This window comes from Camelus bactrianus, chromosome 35 (assembly GCF_048773025.1).
Source record: "Camelus bactrianus isolate YW-2024 breed Bactrian camel chromosome 35, ASM4877302v1, whole genome shotgun sequence".
In the NCBI taxonomy this organism is placed as follows: domain Eukaryota; kingdom Metazoa; phylum Chordata; class Mammalia; order Artiodactyla; family Camelidae; genus Camelus; species Camelus bactrianus.
Window position 1 is genome coordinate 8,348,322 of NC_133573.1, and position 11,401 is coordinate 8,359,722.

At 38.4% G+C, this 11,401-nt stretch overlaps 1 protein-coding gene across 1 annotated transcript in view; it reads right to left on the minus strand.

Annotated features, from left to right (window-relative positions):
• Positions 1-814: 814 nt before the first annotated feature.
• RAB18 (RAB18, member RAS oncogene family) overlaps positions 815-11,401 on the minus strand; it is a 35,249-nt gene continuing 24,662 nt past the window's right edge. The window contains exons 3-7 of the mRNA XM_010959404.3: positions 11,338-11,399; positions 7,341-7,413; positions 6,020-6,138; positions 5,879-5,945; positions 815-2,799 (exon numbers count right to left, since the gene is read on the minus strand). Of these exons, the coding sequence (XP_010957706.1) occupies positions 2,624-2,799; positions 5,879-5,945; positions 6,020-6,138; positions 7,341-7,413; positions 11,338-11,399 (497 nt within the window). The 3' untranslated portion in view covers positions 815-2,623. The remainder of the gene's footprint in view (positions 2,800-5,878; positions 5,946-6,019; positions 6,139-7,340; positions 7,414-11,337; positions 11,400-11,401) is intronic.

An 11,401-nucleotide genomic window follows, 5' to 3' on the forward strand; every position in this document is an offset into this window, starting at 1 on the left:
ACAGGAAATTAAGGTGCCCTAAGTCCCCTGACTTTGTATCTTTTCTAAGTCAAGGATTTTCATTCCACCGTGAGAAAATAGAAGAGACCACCTACTCCACCACCTTAACTTTTAGGTCAAATGACTTACATGGCTGGTTTACATCAGTGGGATTGACTCTATAACCAAAACACCTGAAATAACTTACAGGTTGTAAATGCCTATTACACAGAACAAAGAATGATACGCCTGCCACACTAAAGCAAAAAGCTGGTAGGTGGCTAAGAGCGTGGACGCAGGAGTGAAAACGCCTTGACATCACCGATCAGCTTTGTGAACCTTGGGAAGTTACTAAACGTATCTGTTTCATTCATCTCATCTTTAAAACGGGCGTAATTGCAGTACCAGCCAACCTCTTCAGGTGCTGTGAGGTTGAATGAGGTGATCCAGCACTTGGAACAGCACCTGACACCAAGTAAGCTTTCAATAAATGTCGACTATTAATATAAACTGAACAGCTATTTGTTTGATTTAGGTCTATGTCAGTAATTCTAGAACTCAAAATACTATATTCTAATTGCTCTCATTTGCACTATCTGTAAAAGGCACTTTAAAAATGACTTCAAGTGATTTGAGAAATGGAGAAATGACAAAATTCTGTTACTTAAGTGACTAATTTTAGATATCACTATTACTGCGCTTAGGAAACCTATGCTGTGAAATAAGCGTGTAACAATAGTAACAGAATAGCTAACAGAATCTGAATATTATACTCAGGAGTTCCTCAGCTGATGAGAGTAGTAGGGAAATGTATAACACTTCCTGCACAAATGCATCTAGGGAAAGCAGGCTATATTTATTCAAAAACTGTAAAAAGTTACAATATAAATCTATCAAACAAAATTGGTTTTTAAAAGTTAAATGACTCAGATGTATCCAAATTCTGATCAAATCAAGACAATCCAATGCACAGAAAGATTATTATATAACTCAAGGAGCAAACAGCAATAAACAGAAATGTCTTGTCAATATAGAAACTACACAAATGTGTACATAAATATACAAATCTACAGTTTTAATGTAACAACAAATCATAAGTACATGTGTTAGCTATCTTTCTCCAACATTAAAGTATATATGTTTAACAGTAAAAAAAAAAATACATAATGTATTAAACCTTTAATCACATGTAACATAGTCTAACAAGTGTGAAGCATGTAGAATGTGAGGTTTTCTCATATGAAGATGTACATTTCAGAAAGAACCCAACTTGAAGTAACTCAATTATCACATGTATTGCAAAGGCGACTCACAAAAATGTTTATCATTTGCAATTGTATACAGAGAACAAACTGCCCAGAAATGAGTATTTCTTATTAATCTTACCGATGGGTATTAAGAGTGATCTGCCTGAAAGGACAAATTACTTATCTGGGGGTTTAAAAGAGCAGAGATCAGTGTAAATTAAATAACATACGAATGAAAAAAAAATCTACAATATACAATAGCAAGAGGTTAGAAAACTGAATGCTGTGGAAAAGGTTTATTAGTCTGTACAAGTTGGTTTTGATAAACTGTTGACTGCTCGTTACAGTGAGTTGCCAAGATTTCCATTACAACAGTACTTTCCCACAATGTGAAAATCTGAAGCAATATGCCTTTCTCAAATTACAGTTTAGTGTTTTTACCCTCAACCCTCAAAATGCAGAAATACATTTATGAATATCAACTAGCCATTTACGGAAGTCACAGGATACAGACATTCATTAACATTATACAAGCTACAACTGAGGTACCTGGACAAACCCCACCAACGTTCATGGGAAAAGGCGCTGGCTTTAAAAGTGTTAAGTACTACATGAATTACATAAAACACACTATTGCTGTCCTTCCAAAACCGAAACGGGAGGAAACCTTATTGCCATTCTGCCAAATACCACGTAAATGGAAATCCCACAACAACGGTCATGAAGCCCACGTACAAATCACAGAATTAAAACACCAGTTAAGCAACTGAGCTACTCAATGAAGTAAATTCAAAGTAAGACCAAGCTTCTTTAACACATAAATGCGGTTTTAGAAGCATCATCAGAACAGAGATTTAATTATAAATTGGACTGGACTGCGACCTGTCAAGAGAATCTTGCTCACAACTAGAAGAGACCCTGTCAGCAAGCGTCCTAGAGAAGCTGTAGAAGCATGCTCTTTGCTATTCCTGAAGGCAAACCGGCCAGGCTTGACGACATCTGCTTATCTCCCAGTGGGCCTGGGAGTTCTGTGTACCGATTCGTCAGTAACTGACGGGAGGACTGAAGCGAAAAGGAGGCCAAAAGTAGACCTTGGACCAACATATACTAGATAGGTGGGTTTTTTAAATCACATGATGAACGTAAATCATAAAATCAAATGTACTTATAAAGGTACACCTATCTTATGCTACATAAAAAACTGCAGACTGTGCATGCCGTACCGTAACGTGTTACCTGGGAAAGTCGGTGAGTGGGATTTCTCGCAAGTATTTACTGCCATGATACAAAACAAGTATGTGCAAACCGCAAGGTCCCTAGAATAGCAGTTACAGAGTTTATGTACAGAAAGATGTCACTATGTGATCAAATATGCAAGAGATGGCACTTCCCAGAGTTTATAACACAGAGCAGTAGCCGCCGCAGGCCCCACCTCCTTGGCCTTCTTCCCTGTGTGTCAGCTTCATCCCCTTGTTCTGGTTCTCACTTTCCCACAGTCCAGGCGTCTGAATGATCTTTTCAACAAGCTCCTCAAAAGCACACTGTACACCATCACAGGTTTTTGCACTTGCCTCTGAAATTCAAGCACAGTTGTGAGAGTACATTCTTTTCTGGTCATACTCCTAGGATTTTCTGGGAAACTATTATGGCAGAAATATCAGTCGACAATATATAAGGAGCCAAATTTCTCCCCACAGGTTTAATATTAGTGAATTACCCACAACTCTCAAAGTGGAGCTCTTTAAATTCTATCCATAAGACTAGTGGTATACAAGCCCCAGATTTTGTGATAGAATTGTAAATTTTAAAACCTTACTCAAACATTGTGCAAAAGTTCTTTCCTTAATTTTTTGTTTAGTTCTTAAAATTAGCCCCCGAAGGAAATATTATTCCCATTTTAGAACAAGGAAATTTAGGCTCCAAGTTAAACCAATTAATCTGTGCCTGCAACCAAGCAGCTACAGGTGGTTGGACAAATGATACACAATCATCAACACTGGCGCCATTTAAATTCTTGCTCAGGAAACTTCTGTGGACACACAGCCCTGCTCCCCCACCCTACATTCCTACTGACTACCTTTCTCCCCGTCTGAGATGGCTATTTTATGCCTTCATCCTGAAGTTCCTCTAACTCAACTGATGGTCTTCCTCTACACTAAGAACAGAAACAATCAGACAAGAACTACAGATCATACCTCTCATAGACTTACCAACCCACTCGCACCTGTATCCGCAGGCTCTGCCTTCACTCCTGTCGCAATGGGCAAACCATCCCGGTTGCTGTCTGAGCACCCCCCCCCCCACCTTGTCTAGTTCCTGAGATCCCATCCCTTCTCATTCACTGAAGGATCATGTGCCCTCTTTATTGGATTATAACAATCAGCTTAAAAGCCCACCAAAATTATTGTCCATCTTATTAAGCAACCACTCACCCACCCAAACCAACCAACGAACTTGCCTTCCAGCACACATACCCTGCTTAGTAGCCACCCAGTTTCCCCATTCTTCTTCCAAAGCAAAACTGTCATAAAGAGTGAACTATACAAGTTGTTTCCATTTTATCTCAAATTTTCTCTTCAGCCTACTCTATTCCCCACCATTCCATGGAAACTGATTTTTTTTAAGACTACCAACACCCTCCCACTTGTCAAATCCAACGTCCTCATCTTATCTGACATCCTGCAGCATTTGATACAGCTGATCATTTTCTTTGTTCACTTGGCTTCCAGGACACTGAACACTTCTGGGTAGTCCCCTCACTGGCATGTCACTCACAGCCTTACTTGCTGGCACCTCCTCTTTCTGCTGATGTCTAATTGCTGGAGTAGCCTGAGGTTCAGTCTTCAGCTCTTGTCTTCCAGGTCTTCCTGTAGGGATCGCCCCAATCCCATGACTTTAAACGCCACCTAAGTGCCAACGGCCAGCATGGCCACTGGCTGTCCGAAACACACTTTGTTCCTGATTCCCTCCTTCCCGACCCACACCTGCTCCTGTCTCAGTCTTCCCCAGCCCAGCCAGGGCAGTGCAGTCCGAGCTGCTCAAGCCAGAGACTCCGAGTTACCTGTGCTCCCCTTCCTTACCCTCCCCCTCAGTCTGTCAGCACAGCCATCCAAGGATCTCCAGGATCGTCCAACTTCCACCACCCACTACTGCCACCGCGGTCAATGCCACCAGCAGCATTCACCGGCGCCACTGTAAGATAAACTAGCCTCTTGCTTCTGCTTCCCTTGGTCTGTTTTCTACACAACTGAGTCTTTTTAAAGACTTTTTGAAGTACTCCCTTACTTTCCACAACATTTGGGATAAAATTCGCTTCTTTATCCTAAAAGGTCCAACACGAGTTTTAAAAATCTCCTCTCCCATTATCACTATCCTCCTCTCCACACACACTATGCTCCAGCCCACAGGCTTTCCTTCCTGTTTCTTAAACACACTAGACTGGTTCCTCCCTCAGGAAGTATCCGCTATTCTCTCAGCCTCAGACGCTGTCCCTTAGGACTTTGTGTGATGGATTCTTGCTCAAACGGCACTCTCTCAAAGAACTTTTACTTACCACCCTGGTCATTCTCTCTCCCGTTACAATGCTTTGTTTCCATCATGGTACTGCTTACTTACATAAGTCTGTTTCCCATTCTGGTATGTAAACTCCATGAGGGCAAGGAGCTGGGCCACTCTGTTCACTGTTACAGCCACAGTGTTGAACAGATATTAATTGAACAAACTGACATAAAGACATGAAGGACACCCAGCAAGTAAGTGGCAGGAGGACTACTCAGTTCCTGCCTAACCCTCCCTGTGCCTTCCATTTACACCACTCCCCTTCTGTCTAATGTGATGCTCTCTCACTTCCATCTCCTGATTCCCAGTAGGTTCCAACACAGGAGAGCTAACTCAGTAAGTCCTAAAGCGGGCTTCATATCAGAATCAACCAGGGTGTTTTTTATAAACTGCCTTCTAGGCCCTGTTTCAGACCTGTGATAAGGCCCAGGGACCTGTCATTTTTAAAAGCTCCCTGGTGATGTAGCTAGTCCACTTTGTGAGATAAGGGGTCAACAAACTTCCTCTGGAAAGGACTAGAGGGTATATAGTTTAGACTCTGATGCCATATGGTTTCCCCTGCAGTGACTGAACTCTGCCACAAAGCACAGAAAGAGCCACAGGCGATGCGTAGCTGATGGGGTGTGCCGTGTTCCCGGACAAGCAGTGGGGCCCGCCCCAGCTCTACCGTGCTTCTCAAATATTAACATGCATCCAAATCACATGGACGTCATGTTGAAATGCAGACTCTAACTCAGAAAATCTGGGTTAGGGCCTGGAATGAAACATTTTCAACAAGCTCTCAGGGGGTGCCACTGCCCCGAGCACATGGACCAGTTTACACTTCAGCCTGGGCGCCTGGCTTTACTGAGGGCCATTCAATCCCGAGAGGAATGAGATGACTGTGTTCTGTATGAATTCACATAATGTGATTCTATTTTTTTTTTTTTTTTGCAGAAGAAAATATAAGGAACCAGGTTCTACAGTTAGTTTTACAGCATAAGACATCATAAACTAAATACATACAATGTACGGTTCGTAAGGAGAAGAATGTAATAGAAACTCCACTTCAAACTCTTCATTATTAATGAAAGGATAAATATTCACACACCTACCTATAAATAACATGGAATGCTTTCGTGCAAATTTCAGGCCTTCATTTCTATCAACTTCACGATTTTCCTAAAACATAAATGCAAAGATCAAGAAAAGCTACCAAAATACAGAGCCAAAATGCTAAGTGTCTGACTTCTTACCTTATCGATTTTATTTCCAACTAGCATGTTTACTATGTCATTTCTCGTGCAGTATGTTTCCAATTCATTTAACCAATTATCCAGTTTAACAAAGGTGTCTCTTCTTGTGACATCATACACTGAAATAAAAAGTCATTTATTAAGTGAACATTAAAAGAAACAATGGCATTATATTTCTGATATATAACTAGGAACTAATTAACTAAGTGATATATAACTAGGAACTAACTAACTTGCCTATACAGGCAAGTCTGTTTTTTAAGCGTTCAAGGCTTAAAAATCAGTGTCTGATTCAGATGGAAGATTCAAGTGTATTAAAAAAAAATACATTTACATAAACACACACTTCAATTTAATTAACACACACTGTGAAAGAAACAAAATTATATACTGTGTGAAAACTGAAAATTAATTTAAACAAAACAACAGCTGTCCCCATTCATAATAACAACAAAAAAAGGAGTGTCTAAAACCCAAAAGGTGTTTAGATTCAAATGTCTCAAAATACCAAAAAAAATTTTTACATGAATTGAAAATCTACCATCCTGTTCATTTCTTTGTTTCTTACAAGGACCAGAATTTTAAATTTGAAAAAGTATGTAGAGAGAGTGGGGGATCCCGATTGTCTCCCTGTCTTCACTTCCACCTGGTGTCGTTCTGCATTATACTAAATAAAAAGCTTATTAATTTAAAGTGTTTCTAAACGTAGAAGATCCTGAATCAAAACCAGAAAGAGTCACTGCCAAACCAAAGCTTCACAAGTCACGATATAAAAAGAGATTTCTCCCTTCAACTGATCAATATTCAGTTTCCCGGGAATATTGAGAACAAGCACTTTGCCATAAATTATACTGAGAACCCACACGTGGTTTTTAAGTTCTGTGTGATTGTAAGTCAACAGTATTAAGTGCTTTGTGTTACTTTTTCAGGACTAATGAAACAGATCCCACTAAACAACCAATACTCTTCTACCTGTATGAGTGGCAATGAGTATGAATGAGTTCCTGATTGAAGATCGGCTTTGGATACCAGACCAACAGCAAGAGGACTAGTCCTTGTTACGTCCTCAGCAACATGTGCTTTTAAATCAAATAAATTATAGTCTGATCTTTATTTTTTAATTGCTAGACAAAGGGCTGGAACAAAATTTTAAGCTTAAATATTCATTAATATTACATGAAATTAACGCAACTTCAAGTCACAAAAAAAGCAGCACTAAAGTGAAACAAAAACTTAACTGACCTTCACAAACAAGGAAAGTCAGAAATTCCAATAATAAAACAACAATATTTTTAAACAGTATATTAAAGTAAGACCTTACCTAATATAACACCCTGTGCCCCTCTATAATAGCTGGGAGTTAATGTTCTGAACCTTTCTTGACCAGCAGTATCCTAAAAATGACAATCAATTATTATTAAACAAAACAAAGTATAAATAATAGACCTTTAACATACTAAGAGAAGAACGCTGAACAGCATTATTAAAGTATCAATGCACAAACTCATTTATAAACTTAAAATTTAAATGTGTTCTTTTACTGTTAGTGTTACATAAAAATTAAATTAATAGATACTGCATCATCTATAGAAAAATGCAACAAAGTATATAGGTTTTCTACCATTTTGGGTTTAAGATTTTTATCACACATGAAACCCATTTCACTGAAAGCAATGATTCTCAACTCTGGTTGTACAAATAAAATTTCCTGGGAATTGAAGAATACCGAAGCCTAGATCCAGCTCCCAAAGATGCTGATTTCAGTGTTCCTAGGCTATGACAGAAGTTTTAAAAATCTTCCCAGGTGATTCTAACATAGAATCAAGGTTGAAAACCAGTGATTTAAAGAGAATTACAGGGCTGTTTCTTATTTTAGGTAAGCAGTTTTTAGGTTGTACTTTTAAAAATGTTTTCTAAGTATCTTCTTTCAGGAAAATGCAAAAAAACCAAACAACTCCTTATTCCATGTTTCTGATTCACATCAGGAGTAATGAATGTAAGAGGTACACTCATAGGAAATGTGAATTTCCCAAGGAAGGAACCCCATCTGCTTAATCACCAGTTTAATTCCTCAGCCTCCAGCAATTCTTGCCTTAGACAGGTGCTCAACTTTCGTTGAAAAGAATAAACGAATCAACAAGTCTCCTCTGGGCCTGGTTCCTTCTGTCTTCTTTCTACCATCCTTGGACTGTGCCTTCAAGGTACCTAAGATTATGCAAAGCAGCAGTTTGCAAACTGCTGCCTCGGCCCACCATCTGTTTCATCATCTATGTTTTTACTAACTAAAGTTTTCCTGATTCCCTTATGTACTGCCATGTGGCCTGCTTTAGGACTGGACTAAGAATCTACTATCCAGCCTTTTAAAAAAAAGTTCACAGTCCGCTAATGCAAAATAAGCTGAAGAAAAGTGAAGGCGTATATCAAACGTCAACTTAACTGCCAGGCCCACGGCTATAAATGTGAGTGTTGTTATGGGGCAGGCGGAAGCTCAGCTGGATCAGGATTTATAAATGTAAAATTTATATCTATAAATAGTCAGAAGTTAGGTTTTTGCTTGTTTGTTTTTAAAGCAGGAATTTGCAGTAAGTGTAACAACATCTTTGTAAGATAAAAAGAATCAGAGCTTCTATCTCTGGTTTTATCTTCTGACAGGAGAAGACAGAAATGGACAAAGGGCTGGGAAGTACCCAGAAAGTCTCACTAACCATGCGGGGAGTTGACATGAGGAAAACACGCAGAGAAAAACAGCCTGAGAGGCAGCAGGTAGGTCGTGACGTGAGCGCAGCACCTTCAGGGGCAGAGGGGTGGCGCTGTGCTTGCCTGCCATTCTACTCGAATGATTCTGGGAGGAACTTGCAGGTGGGAGAGGAGCTGATTTTATGTATATTAATAAAACCACAGAAGAATGAGAAAAAACAACAGATGCATATATTTCTAACACTGAGTGAGAAGGCCTTCCTCACTAGGACGTGACACCCAGATGCATGAACAACTCATCTAATCACACAAACACCGAAACCGTGGTATGGCAAACGGCAGCTCTCCCCCACCCCCCACCTCCTCCCAACACACACACACTCATCCTAAACAATATGTGAAAGTAAATGACAAACTTGGGGGGGGGGGAAGATATGCAGCATGTAACAGTATTACACACACACAGTAAAATCAATATGGATTCATCTTAAGATTCTCAAGACAAATGACAGAGTGGAAAAATGTGGAATATGACAAAAAACTAGTATTTTTATTATACAAAGATGTTAATCATGAAAAAGATGAACTCTAATGTAAAAATGGCAAAGCATATAAAAGAAAATTCATTAAAAATAAAATCAATAAATAAGAGAAAAACTCGGTAATCAAAAGAAATGCACATAAAAGTGAAAAATTATTACTCAGGCAAAAATGAGAAAGATTAACACTGTATAGTACAGAAAGCCTTTTTCTTATACCCCAATGCTAAATCTTCACATTCTCTGAGCCAATGATTTCACTTCCAAGCACATGTTGCAAAGTCACTGGACAAGTACACACAGATTTTGTATAAATCAGGATGCTCACCAGAGCACTGCTGTTCTTTGTGAAAAACTATTAACAATGCAAATACTTTTCACTGTGGGTTGACTAAGTTACAGTCCAGCCAGGTGGTCATTTAAATTGATGTGCCTCTATGTGCACTGACACAGAACAATGAATACAGCATGTGTTGGGGGGAAAGGGGGGAAAGGGGGGCAAGCAGCAAGCAGGTGAAAAAGTATATAATCCATTCTTGTAGAAAATTGCATATAAACGTATGTTTAACAATATGCATGTGTCTAAGATATTTTTAAGGATGTTCACTAAAATGTAGACATTGGTTAAAAATGAACTTTCTTCCCTATTAATTTTATAATGCTTCAATTACCCTTTTCAGAATGAGCCTGTATTATCCTACTGTCAGGAGGAACCTCTCTTATTTAAAAAACATTTATAGGTCTATGATAAAAATGTCACTTCAATAATGCCTGACAGGCTTTTTACTGGGCAGGAACTAGAAAGTAAATTAAAAACAAACAAACAAACAAAAAAATCTCTTGTATGAAAGTAAGACCTCATGGTAACCATCAAGTCTCAGTCCTACTCTGAATTATGTATTTCACAAAGCAATAAATCAAGCACAAAAAGCACATGGAAAATCAGGCCCCACTTTAGTACAAAAAGAAGCCGGCATTCTTAAACTTCAATATATTTTATTATGGTCTAGTCCAACATTTTCCAAATCGTTTTCTGTTACACATTACTGTTCTGACTGGTATTAAATATATTTTGGGGAAGGGGCAAATAGCCAACCAATCATGTAAAGTATATTAGAAAAAGATTAACAGGAAAAACATAAGGCACACACAGTTATTTGTTATTTGAGATAAAATGTGTGTTAGAAACAGTATGCCATTCAGAGCATGCCATCAACATGAGTAAGATCATACGTGCATGAACACTTGCTGTTTCAACCTGGAACTGACACCCAGACAGCATTTGCTATTTAACCGTCACACTGCATCATCACAATCTGATGACTGTTGACCAGTTCTAATATTATCATGTTACAAAAATATATTTATGGTATATGTGGGAATTAGATATGAGTATATTTTTATAAATTATATATGCAATATATCTAATATATAGCAATCATATTTAGACATAGGAGGGAAGGAAGGAGAGACGGGGAAACACGGCAGACTGACACACACTGAGCATCCTGGATGTTTTATAGCTAAGGCTGCCTTATTCAGCACTACCAGGAAGAGGTCGAGTTAGCAAAGAATGTGGATCAGAATGGGTTGGGTTTATAGGCAAATGAAAAGAACCTAAGAATGGGCATCAGTATTTTTTTAAAAATCCAAAGCTGGCCAACTCAGATTTTATAAATATTTATACTAACAAAGACGAAAAGTAATTTTTTAAAGTATCACTTCATCCCCCTTCTCCCCAATAACTGCCTTTAGTGTTAGTTCAGTCTAGGCTCTTTTTAAAACTTGAAAGCAACACATTCAATCACAATGATTCTCTCTGGCAAACAAGATGATCTTTTTTAATATTCTGTTCTGTTCTCAAATATTCTGAAGGGATTATATATTTTAAATTTTTAAGTAAAAGTGTCTGCCTGATTACAGATTAACTATTTATTATTTAGCCTTTAATCAACATTAAATCTCCCAACTTATTTAATACAAATTGCTCATTCACCTCTAGAACACTATACACATCAATTTCTGCTTCTTCAAAAAGTACAAGTTTAATATTTATGCAGTACACATTTTAAAAATTCTTACCCATATTGCAAGTTTAGCCTTATTTCCATCCACTGAAATTGTTTTCACCTTAAAGTCAACACCT